The sequence below is a fragment of the Melozone crissalis genome, unplaced genomic scaffold, assembly GCF_028551555.1.
Source record: "Melozone crissalis strain CALT ecotype California unplaced genomic scaffold, PUWL_Pcris_2 ptg000045l_1, whole genome shotgun sequence".
NCBI classification, from domain to species: domain Eukaryota; kingdom Metazoa; phylum Chordata; class Aves; order Passeriformes; family Passerellidae; genus Melozone; species Melozone crissalis.
In genome coordinates, this window is record NW_026535823.1 from 9,649,439 (window position 1) to 9,674,839 (window position 25,401).

The window sequence follows — 25,401 nt, forward strand, 5'->3', positions numbered from 1 at the left end:
TTCACCTTTTCTCTCAGGGAATTTTTCCCAGGAAATGGAATACAGTGAGCACCCACAATATTCTGCAGAATGGTTCTCCTAAATCCGCACTGGGCAGCAGAGAGGAAGTGAGAGAGCAGAACTGTCCTCACTGAGGAACCTGAGCCAGTGCAGAAAGGAGAGGGTTCCACAGCTGCTGCCTTGTCACCTTTTAGCTCCAAGAAGTTGGGAACCAAAAATTCAAACACCAAGAAATGTGCCCTTGTTTCCCAGGGTAGAGGAAGAAGAAACAGAAATTCCCTGAAAATAAATCCTAATTCTTTTTACTGTAAGGCAGCAGTAACTCCATAGGGAGGGAGAAGAAAATAGGGACTTGCTGAAGACCAACAACCAAAGTACTGAGTTTACTACTGGTGAGATTTCATTTACAAAAACAAAGAGTGTTATGCAAGACTTCATACCCAGTTAAAGCAGAGCATTAAAGCAACAACAGCAGATAATGTGATAGAGAATCGTTGTTTTTCAAAATACTTCATTGTTCCTTCCTCCAGTAATTAACACAACATAATCACCAATGTAAATTGCTACAGTTTTGATGTAACAAGTTATGTCTACAAGCTGATTTCCATCTGTACATTTGAATTGCACAATTTATTGGCAGAGCTCAGTGGGGTAAATGGAGACCTCTGTTCTAGGCTACTTTTCCATGGCTGTTTTGTAACAATTTGCATAATTAAATGGACTTGGACTGGACTGCTACAAGAATCTCACTCCTTTTGGCTTTGTAAAACCTCCTTTTCCTTTTGGCTCTTGAAATTCAACTGGAAATCCTCATCACTGAGCTGCAGCCCTACCTACTCAAAACCTCACAACATGCTTAAAACAAGGTCCTGAAGCACAGTGTAAATTTTCCTTTTCTTTTTTCACCCCTCTTTTTCTCCTTCATAGATGTGTGAGCAGTCTTTTCCCTCCTCTCCAACAAGCTGGAATCCCCTTGAACTCAAGTATCCGATCATCTTTGGACCCCTGTGATCCACTCAGCCCTCTCAAAGTCTGACTCTGGACTGCACTGAGGACAAGCACGTGCCCCTCCTGACCCTGCAACCTCTGCCTCTCCTTGCTTTGCTTGCTCAACCTGCAAGAATTGAGGCCAGAAGCAGCTTTTATCTTCCTGGCTGGCACTGCAATCTAATCTACTGGTATGGCTGATGGCAGCACAGAACAGAGGCTTGATTACCCAAATCAAGCTGTGGGATTAGAGCACAAATTTCAAAATTCAGAACCCAGAAGGAATGCTTTGGGACAGTACTTATCAACAAAGATTGCAGAAAATGTATCAGGAATTTTGAAAGAAAATGTACCATGATGGAGCTCTGATGCAAGTAAGGCAATCCTAAAACTCTTTTTTGCAAATCCCACAGCTTAATTTCATTGCTCTCCTCTTATTTTACTCTAATAAGCAGCCTCTATTCTGCCACAACTTAGAAAAAGTTATCACTCCTATTGGCCCACCTATGACTCAAAAAAGAATGTTTTCAGTTGTCACTTGAGGAAACAAATACAGAAGCAGGACTGCTGGGAACTTCTGTTGACTCTGAAGAACAGATGAACCCAAACACAGTTCTCATGAGTTTCCTTTCCCTCTTTCTGAGGGAAGCGATCTGTCTGTTTGCTTTCCCTGATTCATGCAGGTGTTCATCCACACCCACCTATTAGATTGGTACTTAGACACTGTACAATATATGCTTATGGGAATGCCTTTAGATCCTATATTTGCAGGGATTTATCATCATTTCAACGGGATTTTGTAAGAAAATAAGACAATTCAAGCTATGGTTTTCAAGACATAATTTGCAATGTTGTTGACAATTTTCAACTCAGTGCAGCAAAACTAGAAAATTACTAAAAAATAACCACTTTTCTTAAATTTTTAAAGTTCCTCATTTCAGAATAAAAGGCACAATAAACACCTAAACTTCCTGAAAAAAGGCACTGAACTTTCCATGTCTCCATGTCTCTATCTTTGTTTGAGCTGGGGGAACCCAACCCAGGAAACATCAGCAACATCTGAGCCATCCTGTTCCTTACCTGTGCTCAGTAAGGGCCTGGGCTCTGGGCATTCCTCCTTTTCCTGTTCATGACTGAGTTATTTTGGCATTTCACAGTATTATACATTGACATGGTATTTCTGGAGCATCCGGCAGACGTGACTTTCATGGAATGAAAGTGGGTTTTTTTTCTGGCATTTCCTTTATCATTTATGGCATGAATTATTCTCTCTGACCCCTCTACCAAAGGTGGAAGTTGATTCCAGTTCTCATTCACACCCTGTGTGAGTTCCCCCCACTCCCCAGCTCCAGCACAGGAAGTTTTCTGACCAGGATATGGGGATGTGTCAGGTTTGTGTGACTACAGTTCACTATTGTTCCAGCAGCCTGTGACCCCCAATAACATAACATTTTCCTCTGTCCTTGGATACCAGCAGCCAGCCTCTCCAATAGGAAAAAACACCCACAGGCACTTCCTTAGACAAGTTGGTAACTAGGAAGAAAAGCTGCAGGACAAAGCTTGTGACTCAAGCTGTATTTTGTCACAGCTCTGTACTCTGTTTTTTATTTGTTTGGGGTTTTTTTGGGGGGATAGGTTAAGTGAGAAGTCCACCTAGAGAGTAGCTGTGTGTTTTAACTCAGCGACAAAGTGGGAAGTGTGCTGACAATTAACCAGTTGGCTGCTGCAGCAATCTCAAAGCTTTGGCTATATTACATATATATATATATATATATATATATATATAAATCCACCCCAGGATGAACAGACACAGGCCACCTCACACTGTAACACTATTAGAGAGAGCCTCACAATATTATTAATAAGCATGAGAAGTGGTGAAATGTACTGCACATAAATCCCTGGGGCATCTTACAGTCTGGGAGAGAAAGAGAGAGAAAGAGAGAAGGGAATGGTAACTCACCAACAGCTTCTACTTCTTGGTTCTGAAACTGCTTCAAGAGGTTCTGCACCCTACTCTCCATGTCAGAATTGGGCATATTGTTCTTCAGGTAATCCAGCAACTTGAGCAAGCACATGTAGTCAGGGGGCTCCCTGAAATCCTCCGAGCACTGATCGAGCCAGGCCCGTAAGACTGATGCTATTTCACTGCAAGGAAACACAGAGAACACAGTTTGCATCCAGATGGAACTGAGAGTACCTGCACCCACCAGAGCCACAAGCACATGAGACATTCACAGCCCACCTGAAGCATCTGTGCTGAGCTGTACCACAGCCATGTTTAACAACACCACACGTTACACACACCATCAACAGCACCACAGAATTTCTTTATTCGGTCTTGGGCCACTGGGGTAAGCTCAGTGTTTGCCCCATAACCACTCCCTGGGATGTTGTGGGAAAATAACAGGGAGGAAACAAGGTATTCATGGCTCCTTCCCAGTGGAAATGCTAAATCAAATGCTTCCTCTGGGGCCTTTCACCAGCTGCAGGGTCTGGGGATCATACTGGAGCTGCAAATCCCAACACACCACGTTCCTCCTTATCTACAGCCTTGGCACAAAGCCTGCCTGCTCATGAAACTGTGGCTCTCATGGAGGAAAAGGAGGAAATCCCCAACCTGACCCCCTAGGCACACACAGTGAGTGGGATTGCCTCATCTGGGGGATAAACCCTCGCTGCAGCACAAGCCTGCCCTGCCAGAGCCAGCTGGGAGTGCCCAGAGCTGAGCCACAGGAGACACGGTGGGCCTGCTGATCCTAGTGACTGGAAATCCATCAGCAGGGTCTTCATTTCATCCTCAGCACAAACCAAGCAGGGGCTGTCAAACTACAGCAGGCAAAAAGGGTGTCCTGCTCATGCTGGCAGAGCAGGGAAGGATGCTTAAGGAGATGCAGCACCACTGGATCTTGCTCAGGGAAGTTATCGCAGACTTCGTTAGTGCATGCAGCTAAAGAACACCAGCCCATGCACAATCCTTCTACAGACTGAGGGGGATGAGGGAAAGCAGAGCTGATGACTCAGTGTGGTTTCCATCCTGCCTGAAGCAGGGAGGAGGGGGGAAGTGATCTGTCTGTTTGCTTTCCCTGATTTATGCAGGTGTTCATCCACATCCACCTATTAGATTGGTGCTTAGATACTGCACAATATATGTTTGTGGAAATGCCCTTAGATCCCACATTTGCAGGGATTTATCATCATTTCAACAGGATTTTGTAAGAAAATAAGACATTTTAAGCTATGGTTTTCCAGACATAATTTGCAATGTTGTTGACAATTTTCAACTCAGCGTAGCAAAAATAGAAAATTACTAAAAAATAACCACTTTTCTTAAAACTTTAAGGTCCTTATTTCAGAATAAAAAGCACAATAAACACCTAAACATCCTGAGAAAAAGGCCCTGAACTTTCCATGTCTCCAAACCATTTCTGTATCTCAAGTCTCTTCCAGCACAGGAAACTTTCCATTGGAGCTGTGTACAAATACTGGCACATTCCTGCTGCAAGCTGGGAAACCAGAGCAGTCTCTGGTTAACTCAGCTGCTCAGCCGCATCCAAAATAAATCAATAGCTAAGAAAGAGAAAAGAGAGTTTCTCCTACTCTCTGTGTCTCATCTGAATTCTGTAGGTTTTCCTCAAAACTCAATTAACTTTTAATACCAGACAGATTTCATACAACTTGCATCCATTTAAGTCTGTTGTTTCTTCCCCTTCTTGTTCTGATAATGTGGCAACTTTGAATTTTCAGTTAAAGTATTTGAAAATCTGTTGGTAACATTCTTTGGTTAGGCTTGCTGACAGGAGAAATGCTGGAATTATGATTTCAGAGCTACAAAAAGTATTTACAATCAAAAATTAACATGCAAACACATTCTGGATTTCAGGTTTCACTGCAAGCTGTGGCACAGCCAGCAGCGCCAGACCAGCTCCACAGCCCAAGCCAGGAAACACCACAAGAGGCAGATGGTCCCAGTGATGCTCCCAGACTCTGCCACCACCCTCCCAGCTTCAGCTGTCCCCTCTAGCCCCACACACACCCAGAATGCTGCCACAGAGCACCAACAGCCACAAACACCCCTGTCCTGTGCCCACAGCATTTTCCTCTCATTCCCCCACAGGCAGGGAGCACTGTGCCTCACTCCATGCCCAGACAGTGCATTTCCTCCTGCTCTGTGCTCCCACTCACATCACAGACCGTCATTCCCCCATTCCCAAAGCCAGGCTAGGTGTCCTATTCCTACAACCACTGGCCAATTCAGCCATGATCTGGAAGGAGGAGCCTCTCCCCAGGGCAAGTTTTTGCACTAATATTGTTCGCACTCTCTACACTAAGCTCAGTTTCCAGAGGCTTGGTTGGTGGCCACTTTCTTAAGCTGAACAATAAACAGAGTTTAAGACAGATCCAGTCTCCCAGAGCAGGGTGAAGAGTTCACAGCTGTTACAGACACTGAATTTGCCAGCAAAATCATTTCAGTCAAGAGGGGAAATGGGAAAGAGAGAAGAGGTACACTGTGCCCCAGTGCTCTCCTGCTGCCCAGCTGTTCTACTGGAGTGCCAGGGAATAATGCAGCTTTCCAGACATGGGCTGGACACTTGCCCATATCTTGCAGTAGCTTTATATTTGCTGTCCTTGCAAAGAAACTCTCCACACTCAGTCTCAGATAGGAACAGGGGACTTCAAGAGCTCAGACAGGAAAGAAACACTACAGACTACATTTTTCATGGGTTGATTATGAGCTATAAATTTTTCCTTTCCTGCCCATACAAAAAAAACCCCTCAATGCTTAACTCCTGTGCTGCTGGCCACAGACTCCAGGCTCTGCTGAGCAATGCTTTCAAGTCTCACACCTATCAGAAAGTCTTCTAATTTCCACACCAGCTTTGATTGGAGCCCATCTCTGAAGGTTTCGGTCTCCAAAACCTGTCCAAGTAGGTGGAGAAGTGTATCTGAGCCTGTTGTTCACAGACTGGGACCAAGAACTCACCTACCCCCGGTGCCCATGAGCTGCACAGGTCACAGGGCTGTGGCAGCTCCAGGTCCAACAGCTCTGTCAGCTCAGCAGGGCACAGGGGAGGTGGGAAATGAGACCCTCCCACCACACGGGAATTCTCCATGGCCTTTCTCTACTAGGAAAACAACCCTAAAAGTCCTGACAGGATCTGATCGGAATTAAAGACAGCATTTCACAGAATCACACAGGCTAAATTAAGTCACCCATATTTTCTCAGTTTTGCTTGTTAAATCAGGGGTAAAATGTAAGCAAACCACAAGAAAAGGCTGCCCCAAGGGTGGCTTCTCACACCCAGTTTGTTTATAAATACCATCCTGATGACCTCCAGCAAATTATCATCTTTGTCTGATTTGGAAAAACCTTTTTCAGTAACATATGGGAGACTTTTGCTGGGACACACGTGAAGCTGCTAAGAGAACAGCTCTGCTTGCAATTCTTTATTTTAATTGAGATACCAATCATTATTTTTCTTTCTAATTATTCTTTTCTGCTTGGTTCTGGTTGTTTTCATAACTCTCCCACTGCCCTGTGTTTGACTCTGCTTTTCATGTAACCACACTGGTTTCTGATGTTGTTTGAGCTTAATTTGCTTTACTGGAATGAATAATTGTTGCTTTCCCAAATGTATCTTAACTGCTCCCCACCATGGACTTCCCAGGCATCAGAAGCTTCCAGTCAATTTTTTTCCATTTGTCTCACATTCCTTTGGTGTCTATTGTGCTGGAGTACAATGTTTCAGACCATTTTACTTCTGCGGTGCTGTAGCTGTGCACATTGTTTTCCAGTGGGGCTGTCTGGTTCAGAAGGAACCAAAAGACATCAAGTTTGGTCAGGAAGATCTGAATGCACAAAAAGCCATGGGAGAATGTTTGCTTGTCACTGTGAAAAACTCCAAATGCTGTGGTACTACATTAAAGGTTTTGGGTATTTGCTATTTTGATGCAGAAGGGGAGAGGTGAACATGCAAGATGTGTGGTCACTGAATAATTCCCTAATTTTCTCTATTTGAACTATCTCCCCCAAATGCTGTGGAATGAAACAAGGTTTCAGTTTAGCTTCAAGGTGCTTTGCGGTCTTCAGCTGTGCCAAATTCCAAATTTTACTAAATAAATTCCACATTTTGATAACAAAGTGGGTGCAACTGTGAGCTGCATTCAAGACAAGCAAAAAATCTATGAGACATTCAAGACAAGCAAAAAATCTCTATGACTTTTGATTCATTTCTGTGGCCTGTCTTCCATCTGAGGGAAAGCACCACCAATGGACTCCCCACCAGCAAACCAAAGCCAGTAACAGAAGGAAACCACAGCCTTGTAGTTCAAGAGGAGGCTTGAAAGGACTTTTTGCTCAAGGATTCAAAAAGCCATGGCATTACTAATGTTAGACCTCTGGAAAGCAAACAAACAATCATGGCCCAAGTCCACAGACCAACACAGCAACATATCTGCCTCTTGAAAAACCCTTCCTGCAGTATTCCCAGGTTTGTACTCCTGTATTTTTACTAAGGTCTCCAAGGAACTAGATTCAGTTGACATTAAACTACGCTTCCCCAAATGCAAACATCCCAGGCAAGCCTGGACTGCCAGCCTGGATAGCTTTTTGTGTGTCTGGACAGGAATTAATCCCTTCTGGGAACTGCACCAACACAAATCTTTAAAACTGGTGTCAGCCAGCCCAGCACCTCTCCTTGATGTACTGCCTCAGCTCCCCAGGTGTCACAGGCTTGTCACAGCAAGGGATCCCAGTGCCCTGGCCTGGCTTGGGACCCTCATACCACCCAGAGGCCTCCCAGGATCCTGCAGAGCCACTGGATCCCAGCAGGTACAAGCAGCTGCAATACCTTAGGTTGGGAAGGCTTTAGGTTCCTGTCTCAGTTCCAGTGTCAGCCTTTGGGGAAAGCAGTGCCTGCTCTTTTAACACATCACCTCTTTAAATTCATGGAGCCTGTGCTCTGGGAGCAGCTACCTGCCAGAAGTGGACTGACTGCCCAGAAACCAAAATCCCAGAAATCTAAATGAACACTGTCCTTCCCTAGGACATTTAAAAGGCAAGAACAAAACTGAATTATCATAGAAATTTTATTAACCTCTCTTGAAATCTGAATGCAATTCATTATGTTGATAATTTGTTTGTGTTTAACAAAAATGTTATATGGTTTTATTCCGAATTGTCACACACCTTGGTGTGTTACACATTTTTTTGAATGTGAACAGAAGTCCTAAGCTAAAAACCATGCAGAGAACACAGAAGACTCCAAACACAACAACAACCTACAAGGAGAAGGGAAGTCTGTCACTCCTTGACACAAAAGCATGCAGCATGAGACACAGAACAAGGCAATCTTGTTGATACGATAACATGAACAAAAAAAAAAAACTTATAGGAGGTAGAGGGTCAAACAAGCTACTCCTCTCAACTCTCTTATCAGACAATTAAGAGACACAGCATCACATTTCTGGAAACACAGACTCAAGTCCATCTAACTCAGATGTTTAGGTGGAATAGATGACCTTTTCTATACTTTATTCTTCTGTTACTTGTCATCATTGAACTGTCTGAGTGAGTGAAAGTAGTGAGAAGTGTGGAAAGCAAGTTACTGAACACGAAAAGCTAAGGTGGGTCCTGATAGGCAATGAAAAAGGCAGGTTGTTTAAAGCTTACAAAATTTTTCATGGTTTTGATGAGTTTACTCACAACTCTGAGATCCAAGGTATTTTGAACAGTATGGTACCTTTGTTTAAACCACGTATTAGTCTGCTGAAACTGCTGAAAAAAACAATTTTCTGACCACTCCAGCAGCCCAAGAAATGATAGTAAACATGTTCAAGTGAAGAGAAAATCCCCTTGGGAGAAGGGGTCCTGGGAGGGAATGTTTCTAAACACAGCTGAGGTGATCTCAGGTCAGTAACAACTGCATATCAACTGCAGCAGCCTGGAATCACTGTAGGATCTGGGAATGCAGGGCAGGCTTAAAGCTCCCACAAGCCCCTCTAACAAGGCTGTGCCACAAATGTGCTCAAGCCCTAGTTCAGAATCTGCAGGTTCTGAACACTGAAGCAGGTACATAAACACTGCGTGGAATATTCACATCATTTAAAAAAAAATACATCATATACATCAGGCATTCTCCTCAAAATACATCACAGCTCTACACTACAAGTGCAAAAAGAGAATTTCAATGTAGGAGGCAGTAACCTGTGGGGTTACAGTGCACCACAGAGAACAATATTTCTTCCACACACAGCCTCAGTTTTTGCTGTTCCTCCTTCTTTCAGGCTCCATGAGGTACTTAAGGAGTCATAAACTCTCCCTCTTGTTGTTCTTAACTTCTGCAGCATTTTTTGTGTCAAACCAGTGGAAATGCTTTAAATTGCATCCCACTTCTAATGGCCCAACTGGCTTTTTAAAGCCTCTGAGCTGCCACAACAGGAGTCTGGGGAATGCAGAAGGTCCTGGCCACAGACCACAGGCTTCCCCATGAGATATTTTTCCTCTGAGAAATACAGAGTTAATGGCAAGAAATAACAAAGGTCTACTGCTGATTCCTCCTCTTTCTCCAAGTCATATAAAACCAAGAGCACAATTATATCATGTTTCTGTTCTATGAGAAAAGAGGGCAAATGCAATTATATTGGAATTATCCCAGACAAGAGAAAACCTGAACTACCAGAAGTACACGTACCACAACAGGACTACAAAGCCAAACACCTTCCAGATACCACTAATCACACCTAAGAGACAAGTAGCCAGAGCAACTGAAAGCAGTGGAAATTTTTAAGGAAGGAAAGTGAATTCTTATTTATATGGGATCTGTTTAAACATGTACATATACCTGACTTTTTGACTTCATTGTTGAACTTTTTATAGACACAGATTTGAGTAAAGGTATCAAATTCACATGTAAAAGGTATCTTATGAAGGCCAAAGGATCAAAATTAGCTGTTCTGAACTACATTGATGAAAAATCTGTCAGGAAATCCATCAGAAGTTGAGCTACCACAGGAACAGGACCAGAGGCTTTATCCACTTGTCCCTCCCTGGCTGTGCAAAGGTGTTATGTGCCAAGAGGGAAGAAAGCACAGACGCAGCAGGAAGCAACTGACAAGGCTGGTAAATTGTGTGTATGCCAGGAGGAAAACACTTCCACTAAAAACAAACAAAGAAAGAAACAAACCAAAACAAACACTCCCCTACTAAATGCTATTTGCTTGCACCTGCAGGTGTAACTAAAAACTGATGCATTTTGCCCAAAGCCCAAGTGACAGAGGTAACATCAAGATTACTTTCACCCCTTTTCTCTCCATCTCATCATCAAAGTACTCTGGGTCCACAAAAAGGCAGCTGGGGCACTAATCCCACCATGGCTTATACTGGTGAAATTAATTCCTCACCCCCAGTATAAACCCTTCAGCTATTCTGCAGGAAAGGTACAGCTTTAGCTCATGTTTTATGACTGAGATCAGGGAATATCAAATGGTTTGCCCCAAGTTGGAAGAGACCCTAGAGCTCAGTCTGGGTGGAAGTGTGGGAACCACTGACTGACTGTTTTTGCTTCTACCCATGACATAATGCTGCCTCCCTGGTGCCTCTAACCAAGTTTTAACTACCAGCTGTTCTTTGAGGAGTTCTCATGGCAAAATGGGAGCAGAACATTTTACCACTCAGGAGAGACTGAGGGCTGAGCTCCTATATCAAGTCCCATCGGGCAAGAGGAACAGAAAACCAGTAATGCTGACAAGAATCAAGCACCTTCATTCTCTAATCAAATATAACCATGCATGCCACAGTGCATGCAAACCACAGATGTCAAAGTACAAATGCTGATGACCTAAGGCACATTTTACACCCAATGTCTAAAGATAAAACCCCAGGAGGATAGCCAAACCACCTTTTTCTCATTTAAACTGCAGTTCAAAACAGCTTTGCTATTTCTTTTGCAAATGAGGGTGACCTCAGAATTTAAATTTCACTCTAAAAGCAGCACTGTAAATCACAGGGCACTAACAGAAAAGACCCATGCACACACGTTGCCTGAGTCACCCTCAGCTTTGCTCTGCAGGTATTGCTGTGATGACAAAAAAATCACTCATAAGCAGTAACCACTTACTGCCACAGATAAGGCAGAGGAAACAAACACTCCTTGTTTGTTTAATCAGCAAAATGTTGGCCTAGATGTGTTCATGTCATGTTTAGTTCCAAAACAATTTCCCTGCAAAAGATGCCTAGATTGTATTATTGGATATGTTACAAGACAATTGGCACTTGGCCTTTCCACAAGCTTGTTTAAGCATGCAAACAGTGCCGTGGATTTTCAACAGAAACAACAGCTCTGCAGCTTGCATCCTCCTCCAACACCAAACCACACTGCAAATCCATACTTACGCCCTGAGTACCATCTCAGATTCCAAAGAATTCAGGTTTGCCACTTCTCCTTGGCTTGAGGTCTCCAGGTTTCCAAACCTGAAAAAGGACATGGATGTTTAGAAGAAACTCTAGTGAATAAAAGCAAAATCCCAAATAGCATAATTGATATAGAATTACCATAAACAACTACAAAGTGATTCCAGCTCAAACTACAAGGAATCTTAACAGGTGGGCAGAATTAAGGACCTTGAAGATTATTTCATTTAGGAGGGAAAAAATCCTGAAGAAACAGCCAGTATCATCCAACCTAATTTTTTAATTTATATGAAGCAGCCTGCACAGGAGGAACCAACAAAAACAGTATCTTTGCTCACAGCTGCAAAGCTTTCATTCCATCCTTTCCCAGGGCAATATTCCAGTGTGCAGAGAGACTGTGACACAACCACCGTCTCCAACACAGCTCCTGTGCCTCTAGCACCTGCCATCCCTAACAGCTCCAGGTGTTATCTCAAGGCTTCCTAGGTGGCAAGTGCTCCCTTTGTGCCCAACTCCCGATATCAGTGAGAAAAGCCCACGATGCTGTGAAAACAACACTGGAAAAGAGGGAGCCATGGGCACAACTCCAACAGTGCCAAAGGGAAATCTCTCACCTACAAGGCACAACCCTCTGCCTTGCAGGCAGGATCATCCACTTCTTTTCAGCGGGAGTGCCCATTGTTTCAGATATACAGCTCCATAATTAGCCATGAGGAATCCCTGCAGGCAGGTTTAATGAAGGGGAACAATTACTCACTGTCCAGAATAAGACACGCTGATTTTATCCATTTAAGTTGACACATCTCAATTAATCTGAAGAGTTAAAACAAGTGCATCCTTAAGTGCTTGTGCTACAACAACCTGGTAACATCAGACAGAGGGAACACAGTGAGCTGTTTCTGTCCTGAAGGTTCGTGTCAGAACTGTCACAAACTCATCCAAAACCATTTCAATGGATGGAAATGGTGGTGGTTTTATGCTCCCCTCAAGGACTGGTCTAAGACTTCCTATATAAGGATCACAGACCTGTTGTTAAAGGGAGAGGATTTCACTCTCCACTGCCATCTACTCTATAAAATGCCCAGAACACATCTTAGCCAGTAGACAAAAGGCACTTTCCCCCTGCCAGGGAATTTTTTTGAAATAAAAATTAGATTTTTATATTCAGTTTTCAAAACTTGCAGTTAATTTTTTGAGGAAAACTTATTGAGATGAGTCCCAACATCATTGTCCTACTATGGCACGAAATATTAAATATGTCTTTGCAGAACATCAGGCACTTGTGTTTAAGTCCCACTAGAGACACAAGCTGAGTTTTACAGCAGAAATCCTTAAAATACCAATAAAGAGCAGGCAGCTTTCTATGCAAAACTGGAGAAGGATACAACGCTTCCTCATGCTGCCAGATGTAAATCTCTGCCTATCTCTCGGTTCTTCACGAACAACAGGTCATTAAATACGGGTTAGGAGGAGTTAACAACACCACTGATGTGAGGAACAGCCTTTCTGCAGCCTTCCAGCACTCTGTTCTCACCAGCCCCCGGACAAAGAGCCTTTCACTGCCCAGCCTTGTAGGAATGCTTTGCATACAAAAAGAGACACGAGAAACAAAAGGATCCTGGAGCTCACAGAACTTTTCAGCCTTGCCTGGCATTTGGGAAGTTACAAACGGCACTCAAAGGGACTGACTAAGCAAATGAGACCAGAATGCAATGGGTAACACTGAATGCTTAAATACTGGAAAACAGACTGGAAAACACATCCCTGCGTCTCTGTTCAGAGGGAGGGAGGAAAATACTGTGTACAACTCAGAAATAATCAGGAAAGTTGGTGACTGCAACGGCCCCAAACAAAACCTTAAATAAGCTTGTAAGCATTGAAACAAGCAATGTGGAAGGCCAGATCCTCAGGAAAAATAAGGTGGTTTGACTCCTGCACACATGGAGTCATGGAAGTGAAATCACTTCTCTAGCTGAGTAGACCAGCCACCTGATACAAAGGAAAGAGATGAAATAACAGATGCTACAGGAACAGCAGTGAGTCAAACACCACAAAGCTGCTGTCCCAAAACAGCAGCTTTACTGTGGCTCTGCTACTGCAGGAGCCATTCCTCCAATACTCCCCCTCTGCCTCCTGTCCTTTCCACTCACCCTGCAGCAGACCCTCCTCCTGCAAAAGGAATGAATGGGAAACATAAATCTAACTTGTTCCTCACTGTCATTGCCCAGCTCCAGCTCTCCCACCAAACAGTCTCAATTCCCTCTCTGTGAACTGCTCCAGACAGGGACTGGGTGCTGCTTTCTCTGTGCCTGTGCCAAGCACAGCACAGCTCCACTTCTGAGGAACACGGTTATCAGGGCAAAATACATTATGGAAGAGAGGAATTTGGCCTCCTCCTAACCTCATTTGGATAGCTCACCACCTCTGGCTTCCATCACACTTTGGAATACACCCCTGGGTATTCCACACTCTGTCCCACATCCAGGGCCAGGAGGAGCTGCTCTCTTTCCCTCCAGGAACTTCCATGGAGAGCTTTCACATCAAAATGCCACCAGGATCTTTTTAACTCTCCCTGCCCCCTTGTACCAAAGAACTAGAAACTATCAGAATGTACAGTGTTAAAAGCTTGGCAGATTTTCAAAGCTGTCTGCTGCACTTGGATGCCAAACTCCCATGAACGCTAAAGGGATGTGGATGTTCAATTACTCCTAAATAGCTTTGGAAACACAAATCATCCCACTCAGTTCTCAACAAACCAATCTATGCTCAAGATTTTGTCTAGTGACTTCTAATCTATCTTAAAAGAAAACCTTTATAGGCTGAATCTGGCTAAAAAAATTAATAGGGCTTCTGTCTCAAATTTAATCAAAAGCAAAAGGGTAATGTGAAGTCTTGGAGGAAAGGAAATTTAAAAATGCAACAATCACATTTCTGAAACTGTTTCTAAAACTAAAGTAGCTCTTAAGAACAGCATCAGCTTTTTGATTTGCTTTCCTGACTCAGGGAAGAGCAGCTCACCTGCTTTTGGACACCAGAAAAGCTTCCTGCCCCAGATTCAGTCAGCACTGCCCTGCTTGGACAGGATACTCTGCAGACAACACCAAATGACCAGCAGGTTTCCCCACACTCTTAGGGTACAGGACATGCACATTTCCCAGGATGTTCTCCCAAGAGTCCCAGGACTTTCTGTGTAAGCTGGGTTTGTGTAAGTCTAACACATCCATCAGACAATTCTGCAGAAACTGAATGCACTGGGCTTGAGGGGGATCCAGCTTCCACAAATACACTGTGGAGGAGGATTTTCAGTGGGTATGTCCCTACAAAATAAAACATCCTGCAAATGATGTGGATGCTGCTCCCTCCTCCTCTCTCCCAAGGAGCTGCTCACCTGTAAAAAGCTGGAAGAGCCTTTTTTGATCTGGTCACATCACTGTTCTCCCTTGGACCAAACTCAGAGAACTCAGCACCTCCAATCATTCCCTTACTCCATAGCCCTGCTCTATCCCCAGGAATAAGAGACAGGGCTCAAGCTCTTCAGATGAAACTAAACCTGACATCAAATGCCAAAACTGTGCTGCCTTTGTGGTTTTTTTAAGAGATTGCCTCTTTCATTATTACTTTACTGGTACACAAAACAAAACACAAATTATGTACTGACACCCATTTTAGTCTCTGATTATTACCAAGTATTACTAAAAACAAAGTTGCAAAAATGCAGGCTCTGGGCTACTTATTCTCAATCTAGAGATGAAAACCAAGCTGGTTAACATCAATTACTATCCATCTCTTTTTTTCAATTTTTTTTCTTATAACATCTGCTTTTCTTCACAAGTCCATATTCCTCAGCTAGATGTATATCGTTCTAACTTTTATAGCTTAAATTTAATCTATATTTTCTCCCAAGCCATAAAATTCCAGACTATCCATGATACACAAAAAGCCAAGAGAAACATCCATGGATTCTTAAGCACTACACTCCTGTGATTTGAGAGAAGGGAAGGAAGCGTAACCTCCTAGGATTTCCTGTGGATCCTCTCACGTTTAAAAAAGGCTGGGGGTGATGCTGATAAGATCAGGCAGCCCATTCCTCTCAAGGGGAAATTGTAACTTGCTCAGAGAGGTACACAAGCCAGCAAGATCAAAAATGGGCTCAGAAAAGAGAGTTCTGTTCTATGGAGACAGTTCTCCTGCCCTCTCCAGACATTTTCTTTAAATCAGTGTGAGAGGAGGAAGTCAGGGCCAGCTTCCTTAGAGCCTCAATGTTTTTATATTCTTGTACCTATCCACTTCCAATTTTTATAATTTCTCACATTCTGAACCAGAACTGGGATGGACTGAGGGATAAAGCACACAACAGTCAATGTCACTGTAACCAAGTATGCTCTCCAGGATGGCTGCTCCTTTCTCAGCTGACTGCTTACCTGATGGTCAGATTATTATTATTATCCTTACAAACTGAGCCACACAACTTTCAGACAAAGCAGCCAGGACTGTCATTTCCAGATAGAAAAGAACAGGACAGATAATTTATCAACGCCTTGTTCTTTATCTACCTAGTGGGAGATAGTACAATATTAAACCCTAGCACAAAATTAAACCCTAGGAGTTCTTATGCCCCTTCTCTGTTCTAATTACTTCATGCCAGAGCAACCATTTCTGTGAATCACAGATTTTGAAAGTGCAACAAATATGAACTCCTAAAATAAGAGCACACCTGACTCAGCCATGTCTCAGTTAGAATTTTGGGTGAGAAACTAATGCTGTGTGTCCCAAGCATTTATGCAGACCCAGCTGCCATGATTTAACAGTCTGACCATAAAAGTTATTCTTGTAACATTTAGCAGTTCTTGGGCTGTCTGCAGAAATTTATGGCTGCATATTCATGTGATGTAATAGAACAGGAGAGCAAATTCTTTCTTCTGTTTCTACAATCCCTGCTCTGAATCAGCAGCCCCCAAACAGAAGAGCTAGGTCTGAAAATACTGGTATGCAGCAAAATTTTGGAATCTATTCTAGGTATGACTTTGCAGCCCATGCATTCTGTTGAGTTTTTGGAGGAAACTTGAATTAATTTTGCTGTGTTGGTCCAGCTGGGTTCTTCAGCAGCCAGACATGGCACACTTTCCCCACCTATGCTTTGATGAGTGTTGGGATGGGAGCAGCAATGCATTTATAGACTGGATCTTTACGCGGAAATTCTGGATTTTGCAGTGTTCTTGACAACAGGTTATTAAATCCATGCCCACTAAAAGCAAGGGAAGAAGTTCCTGACAGCCTTCCCCTGTGGTGTAAAGGACGGGGAATTTCCATTTCCACTGGAAATTTCCACAGCAGTGTCTCTTACCTGTCCAGAAGAAGCTCCAGCACTGCCCTGGGAGAAGCAAAGGCCCTGTATGTTGCAAGGAAGATGCTGATGTAGGAAAAATCTGCATCTCCAAAAGCTGTGAGAAGGTTCTCCACCAGTTTCTCCAAAGTTCCAGCCTTTATAGCCCTGATCTTGGATGTTTCATACTGCCTGACAGTGTGCTCTGGGGGTAACTGGTCTCCTTCACCCTACAAAAGGAAACAAAAAGCACAAAAATTAGGCAGGAGGCAGATCCCTGACACAGATTAAATCCTATCTTTGCACAGGAATTCGCCATCACCACTTACTAAATGATTTCGTCAATTTTTGGTGTTCTCCAAGCACCAAATGCTGTATCAAATAATGGGAGTTTTTAAGTAACTTTATTTTAAAACATTTCTCTGACATGCTCAAAAAACCATTTTACGGCGTAATCACTATCAAGTCATGATTCCACCATATATTATTATCTAAAAGACAATCCATTACCCCACAAAGAGTAACATTACTGAAGGGAATAATAAAAGTGATAATTCAGGTGTTTCATTTAACTTTTGAATGAACATGAAAACTGACCATAACTTAAGTGCTGGCACTTGTGATTCCCTTGCTGAAAATAGTATTTTTGGGATGTCACACAGGACCCAAGATCAGAACATATTTGGTGCAAAAACATTTCAAGATACTTTTTTCAGGGAGGGTGGCAAACTCATCTTGCAAACAAGACATTCTAACATTCCAATTTTCTTAGAGATTCCACTTGGCACAGTATTTGTCCATAAATCTAGGGTTTGGGATTGTGTGTGGGTTTGTTTTTTAAACAGCATTTGTTCTAAATGCTTACAGTCTGTTTTGAATCTGAAAGAACAATTCCTTAAATTATGTCATTATTTAGAGGGCAGTTCAGAAAAGTATTTTCGTGACTCTATTTTGTAAAGTATGTGGGATAAAAAATGGGACTATAAATAAAAAATGTCCAGTATTTACTCAAACACCTTGATAGTGTGGGCACAAATACAGCATCTTAATGACAGTCACTACCAACCCTGGCTCGAGATACTAACAAAACAAAAGGAAAAAATAATCTATTAATAAGATAATTTAAAGAGATACCCCACCCACTTCCTATTTACATCACTACCCTCCACTGCTTTGGAATTGCTTCTAATAGACATCCTTTCCAGTTCTAAACAATATGGATGTCTTTAACATCATTCTAAAGTTCTGTCACTAATATTATTTACAAAGCTCTGCTATCTCATTTCCCAGCTTCATGAGATCCACCAAACCCTTGATGCAACATTAAAATACAACATTACTGTCTGTATTAAAAAACAAAAATAAAAAATAAAAACAGACTAGACAGAGAAATATTTTGCTACATTTTGTTCCACAGATCTTTAAAAAGTGTATAACTTGTAAGGTGTCTGACTTAAAGGTGCATCTGGAAATATATGAATTATAAAAATGAACTAAAGGTGTATGTGGAATTACATTTGATACTGTCATTACAGAAAAATTATTAACAGGATATGTTGTCATCACTATGTAGCTCTCTTACATTCAAATTTCCAAGCAAAACTTGGTTGCATAAAAAAAATTTGCAATTTTCTTGCTAACTCTTCATCTTACAATTGTGATACACTTTTGAAGATAACTAATTACACGATACAACCACTTTCAGACAGGGAAGAAAGTCTGCACCACTGTATTTAACTCTTAATTTTTGATCCAGCAGACTGCCCCACTCACAGTGTAATGGTTTATGGGCATATTTACTCAGGGCACATAAAACCCTCTCATTCTCCCATGTTAGTATATTCAAAACAAGGGCAGAATCTGCTTCCAAGACTGATACACACACAAAATTTTCCACTAATTGCAACACTACAACTTCCTCAAGACATCATGTTGGGAGAATGTGAAAAAGAAACAAAACCCCCAAAAAAATCCCACCAAAGCTAAACAAAACCAACCCAGTTTCTGAAAAATCTAAAACTTTGTCAGCAAAACATCAGAGTGTTAGAAATCATTGTGAGAGTTCTGGGATTGCTTCTATTTGTATTATTTTAGCAATTCTGCCTGTAAGTTTAAAAGGAAAAGGGACTTGGCAGACAAGCTCAATAACAGGCTTTGAGAACAAGGCCTTGTGGGCTGAGTTTCATGCTAACAGGAAACTGCTCAGTCTGGATTTAATCAAGAGGGCATCTCTCCACTGACACAAGCAGGCTACCCAAAGGCAAAGGAGTTTTCATGTTTGCCTTAGAGCTCTCTGCTCAGAGGAACACTCTACTCAGTGCCATGAAAAAATGCTCCTAAAGCTCTCTGCAATTTTTGACAGGGGTGCATGGTGACCACAGTTAGTGGTAGCAACAAATGACACCAGTTTTGCACTGTTTTGTGCACCCAAAGAACAAGAAAAGCTCCCCAGCACCTCTTTGTCTCCTTCAGCACTGTGTCCAGTGGTCTAACACAAACCTCAATACTTCAGGGCTTCAGTAACATTTTCTTGGTCCTCTAAAATGAACATATGTGGCATTTTATAATCTGATTTATGTCTTTTAAAATCTCATTTTGATTTTTCAGGCAACAGATTGTAACCTTGATAATCTGCAAGAATAAGTGATGAGCAAGTAGCTTCCTACAAGATAGACAGCATCTTTCAAAAACAAATGTAGAAAGATAAAATGGAGATATAGACTTGCAAATCCTCCGTTTCTGAGGTTGTGTGTGTACTGATGGAGTGTAATTCCAACAACTTTACTAACCCTTGGCAATGCTGTACCTTCAGAGGGGCCCACTGTCTTTAAGGTGATCATCTTACAGCTTTACAGCACTAAACATTACCTACATGCACAGTTCTTGCTGAAACAGGAGAGCTCTGTGCACACCAAAACACATCCAGGCTGAAAAGCTTCCTCCAAACATTACCTGTTAAGCTCCAGTGGGAATATAAACTAAATATAAACACCACCAGTGACTAAACAAATACTACAGCCTAGCAAGAGGGATTAGAGACTCAAGAAAAAAAGGAAAGTTAAAACTCTGATCAGTACAGAACCAGGCTGCTGCCCAAACAGATATACAAGAACTGCAGTCATTGTCTTAGAAATATCACTGGAAAGAATTGCTTTCACCAAAAAAACCCACTGCTCTGCACAGGTTTTTTCCAATGCAAATATTATCTGTTGAGATCCTGGAAGTGAGAATCGTGGCAAGAGGTCCACCTAATTGTTTTTCAGTATGCAGACTGGAAAAAATACTAAAACAACTGGGATGAACAATAAGAAAAAGAGGTAGCAAATATTCTTCAGGCTCAGTCATTTGTAACATTACCACTTCACTACAGATTTGTTTCATCAGAAATTCTGCAGTTTTTCTTCCAGGAGCATCTAACTATCACTTCAAGTGCATTTTTACCAATTTTGACAGATTCTTAAATGCTTTTCACTTTCCTTGAAACTTACAGCTTTTCCAGATGGAGAGTTTTCCACTCTGTTTTTATTAACTTACTGGACAGACACTCTATGCTGGAATAAAAGCACCTGAAGTGCAGTAACTTGTGCACTAACTCAAAGCACTCTAATCAAGTCACTGTCTAAATGTGAGTCTGTTTTAACCTCCTCAAAGTAGAAATTAGATGCTCTTTGTGATTTTAACCTTATTTTTTTTTCACATTGCTTCCTTACACACAGGTTCTCCAATGCATGTCTTTAATAGCTACACTCATTCTTGGGGGAAATAAAAAAAAGGGGGGAAAAAATCAAATCATGGAAAAATCAAATCGGGGACTGACTGAACTTGAAAAACTCCATATATAGAGCATCATATATATATATATATATGATATATATAAGCATCCATAATGTCAGTCTAAGAGACGTAAACCCAAAAATACCCTTTATTTAACACACAGACACACATCACTGAAGAAAACAGCAAGACAGATGAAACAGAAGTTGTTCAGCTGTCTTAGTCAAGTATTTTGGTAAAGAACAACTGCAAAGACATTAACAATTTTAGTGACAAAGCGTTTCCTTCCAACAAAGACCTCGATGGAGTTTTTAACCGAGTGAAGGAAGCGGGATCGCGCTGCGGCTGCAGGACAGACCGACCGACCCACAGCAGCTGACATTCATCTGCACCCAACTCCACCGCATGACTGCCAAACAAAAAAACCCTCTGAGAAGTGCCGATTTTGCCCAAACAATGCCACATAGCAGTGCCTGGGCTAATCTTATCAAACACAGTCACAAGTATTCCAAGTGCTTTTGGGCCAGGCCGTTCCCATCCCGGCCGCCTCCCACCCTCAGCTCTCAGGGCCTGGCAGATCCAACACTGGCCATCTCCAAGCACAGAAAACACTCTCAATGGGGGAAAATTGCAGATTTGGAGCAGAATTTCCAGCCTAGGAAAGCTCTGTGCCCAGCTATCAGCACAGAAAACAGTCTCCAGGGGCAAAACTGCAAATTTGGAGCAGAATTTCCAGCCTAGAAAACCTCTGTGCCCAGCTGCCAGCACAGAAAACAGTCTAAATGGGGCAAATTGCAAATCTGGAGCAGAATTTCCAGCCTGGGAAAGCTCTGTGCCCAGCTGCCAGCACAGAAAACAGGCTGCAGAGGCAAAAGTGCAAATTTGGAACAGAATTTCCAGCCTAGGAAAGCTCTGTGCTGAGCTACTATCAGGAAAAACAGACTACATGGGGCAAAAGTGCAGATTTGGAGCAGAATTTCCAGCCTAGAAAACCTCTGTGCCCAGCTGCCAACAAAGAAAACAGTCTGCAGGGGCAGAACTGCGAATTTGGAGCAGAATTTCCAGCCTAGGAAAGCACTGCTGGCAGTGCAGGGCTTGGGTGGCCAGCAGCGGATGTCCTGCAGACAAGGGCAGATGCTTTTATCCTACAGTGCACTTGGAAACAAAATGAAATAAAATTACGCCAGAGCTCTCCACAGAACTCTCTCCACTTCAATAACTCTCATTTCCTCGTTTTGGATACTGTTAAAAAAACAAACAAACAACAACAAAACCAGACCAAACAAACACCAAACAAACAAACACAAACCAAACAAAATAAAAAAGAAACACCAAAACACCCACGCAAAACCAGAATACTGCATACTGACTGCACCAAACTCAGAAGCCAAAATAAGTTTATGAACTCTTTCCTAAACTCCAAAAAGGAGGGGGATTCCTGGATTTCCAATGCTCCACCCTTTTCCTTTCCTTTCTTGCCACATAAATACCCGTTCTTGGCAGCGACCCAGAGTTTGCAGGACCAATTAATTCCATGATCATGACACAAAAGGCATTCTTGTTTTCTCCTCCGAGCTCACAGCCTGCCTGGTATCTGTCTGAAGCGCTGGCAAACAGTCACAAAAGCTGTGGGGCAGATTTAGAGGGGAAAAGAGAAAGGGAAAAAGCCTCTTACACAAATGCTCCTGCTCAGTTTGAACCTTTTCATTCTGACACCTTGCAGCTACTTAAAGACACTCTGGGCAAAATAAGAAACAAGAAATAAATTCCGTGGCGCTGAGCTTTGCATTCTCACACCTTCTGAAGCAATGCAAATTTTGACTCCTTTGGATATTGGTGAATTTTGTGGGACCAGCTCTACATAAATCAAAGCAAAAGTAAAGAAGCCTAATTCACAAATCACCTCCTCCTGTATACATCTAAAGGAGTTTTAGCAAGTGCATTACTAAATTGAATCTTCAAAGAGGTCCAGGTTAAAATGACTTTGTGCAGGTCTTACAAGGGTTGGAGCTTATCCAGCCCTGGGAACATAGAAATTCTGAATTTACCCACTCAGAAGCATCTGTACAGCAAGGAAAGTAGCCATATTATTCACTGAGAATCAATTCACCCAGGAAGTTCACTGTGCAGCATACAAGGCTTTTAAATAAAGAAAAAATCACCTGAACAGCTCCAGGTCTCCATCTCTACCTTGTACAATTTATGCATTTACCTTCTCATCACTTCCTACCTACAAAAAGCTCCCTCTCTTCCTGCCTCTCACCTCTCTTGCTAGAAAGACCTTTTACCAAAACCAATACAAGACCTCTCACCCTCTTCTCTCATCTGACTGGGTGTCATCATTGAGTTAACTGAACCTGAATCATCAGGTTATTGATGCTTCTTTTTCGTTTGTCGTGTTTCACAGATCTGCAGGTCACCACAACCCTGTTCCCTCTTAGGCATGCCAGGGATGTATTATTTTCATAACTTGCATTATGAAATATTCCCTGTGGTGGTTTTGATTGGACACTGAAGCTTAGCAAGTTCCTAATTTGAAACTGAAAAGCAAGAAAAAGAAACCAGTAAGTCAGGTAAGACTCTTAGTCATGTGTATCTTACATTGTTGGAGGTATATCTGTCATCAAATGACATTTACTACAAACACACTTGTAATCCAGTAAATAAATGTGTCCTGTCCTAAGCATCTTCCAAAGCCCCTCTGTATTGGAAGAAAATTATTTGTAAAACTCAGTATCCTCCTCTCTTCAGTGCCCAGAAACACCAAAATGTCCAATCTCCAAACCAAGCAGTAAATAAATATTCAAAATAATACAGAGCTAAGTGAGCAGAGCACCAGGATGAAGGCAAGGAAATCAGTGCCCATTTTGGCAGTACAATCAGCTCCTTTCCTAAAATATTTTGAGTTCTGGAGCCAAAGGAAGTGTTACACAGTGTCTCCCTGAGAGAAGAGCTCTATAAAGTCTCCTGGGACTTGGGTAAAGCAAGCAGTAATTAGCTGTGAAAAGCACTAACAGCTTTTCCAGGTATGGATTACAGAAGGTCCTTAAGGAGGTAAAGGCAGCTGGGGCAGCTCCCCTTTGCCCCAGAAACAGTAATTACTGCTTCTGTTCACAGCCTTTATCTTAACTCCTCTTCCTCCTTCCCCACATCTCACAGCTTCCAGTCTGCCCTGGAAATCTGGAGGTGCCAAAGCACCCAGGAACCTTTACTGGGAACCATAAGGGAGAAGAGGCGCTGAGCAAAGAAAAGGAGTACAAAAGGCAGCAGACAGCTCCAAGTTTTCACTTGAGTCTGAAACAGCTTCTTGTGATTCTGATCACAGATTACAGGGACAGGTACAGTGCACCTGCCATCTGACAAATACTGACAGGTTCAATCTCACAGCACAGCAAATTCTGTATTTATATACAATATTTCTAAGCTGCCTTGATGTAAAAATGACAACTCCATGCCTACCCTAAGAAACGCCAGAGAAAAGCTATTATTTAACTGCTTTTTGTGAAACAGTGGTCAGCAAAGCCCTTTGCCATGTTTCTTTCATGAAAAAATGTTGAAATGTGCTGTCATTTTTTTAATAAATATCAAGCGTGGCAAAAAGAGGGGATGATTGATATTACCACTAACAGAGTCAGACAGATTTCATATGGTATCATGATTTTTGACTACCAACAGAATACTTGTCCTGTGACAAGTCACACTATTTTTTTCTCCTTCCAGAAATGTAATTTAAATTAATTGTGGAGCTCATCATCACTTTCTGCTCAGTCAGTAGAAACAAAGAAGGTCCTGTATGAGGCAGCAGGCAACAGTGCGAAATTCAAAATGGATTTAAGGATGCCACAAGTAATAATTCTGTTGCATAATAGCAGCACAAATGCATATTACATAACCCAAAATGCTTTTATTCATCCTAATTGTATTGTTGGCTTTCCTTTCACGCTGTAAAGCTTGCTGAAGCAGTACACAGAAATTAAATTTATACCGAGTCAGGAAATCAGAGTAAACTGCCACTTTATCCAGTGTAAACAACAAGGAAAGAGTGATAAATTACTAATAGTATGGACAGCTGGAAATTAAACCTGTAGATGAGGGGAGATGACATGGCTTCTGACAGAGGAGAAAATACTTAGCAGAAGACTGATTCATATTTTTAAATAAACTGAACAAGGTATTTTTGTGGAACAACAAATACCCAAGAAATGCTGTTACATGTTTCATAATAATTAATTATTATTATTATTAATGTGAGCAATCCCTAATGCCAATTTTTTCTAAGCTTTTAAGAAGAAATGGGTTAGCAGTCAGTAACCACTTTTATGACCATACCATGGAAACATACCTAAACTACATTACAAACTTCATTTCCATGGCTGTGCTTTTTACTACCCTTTGTTTTGAAACTAAGAGGCCTCTTCAGGGTGGGGTCTGAGTAGAAAAAGCAGTAATAGGAAGCTAATGTTTCCTAATATTAAGTGTTACCAGCTTGAATATTTATTTACGTGCTGAAAGAGTCCAAAAATATTAACTCAACCATTAGTCCAGGCCAAACTGCATTTTTACTATATTATTTAGACATCACAAGGGATGAGGCATGGTATCTCCTGGTGTTGCTCTCCTGCACACACATTCCCCTACAGAGCCAGGGAGTGACTGTGTTTGGTCACATGCGTGTGTGCAAGCCATGGCCACATCCTTGTCCCAGCTGTACAGGTACTTTATGAGAAATTCTGCATTTCACAGATGACAACTGAACCACCACACGCCTACACAAATTAGTGCATCCTCCTGACTGCAGCACCAGTGGTGAACCCTCCTCTGCTGCCCCAGCACAAGCAATGTGAGCTGGCCCTGAAACCTCTGCAGATATTTGTGTTTTGGTTTAAGAATGCTGTGTTGCACTTGG

General features: G+C 42.1%; 1 protein-coding gene across 1 annotated transcript in view; it reads right to left on the reverse strand.

Moving 5' to 3' along the window:
- RGL1 (ral guanine nucleotide dissociation stimulator like 1) overlaps window positions 1-25,401 on the reverse strand; it is a 52,918-nt gene that overhangs the window by 15,869 nt on the left and 11,648 nt on the right. Inside the window, exons 3-5 of the mRNA XM_054286106.1 lie at window positions 16,743-16,951; window positions 11,381-11,458; window positions 2,951-3,135 (exon numbers count right to left, since the gene is read on the reverse strand). Of these exons, the coding sequence (XP_054142081.1) occupies window positions 2,951-3,135; window positions 11,381-11,458; window positions 16,743-16,951 (472 nt within the window). The remainder of the gene's footprint in view (window positions 1-2,950; window positions 3,136-11,380; window positions 11,459-16,742; window positions 16,952-25,401) is intronic.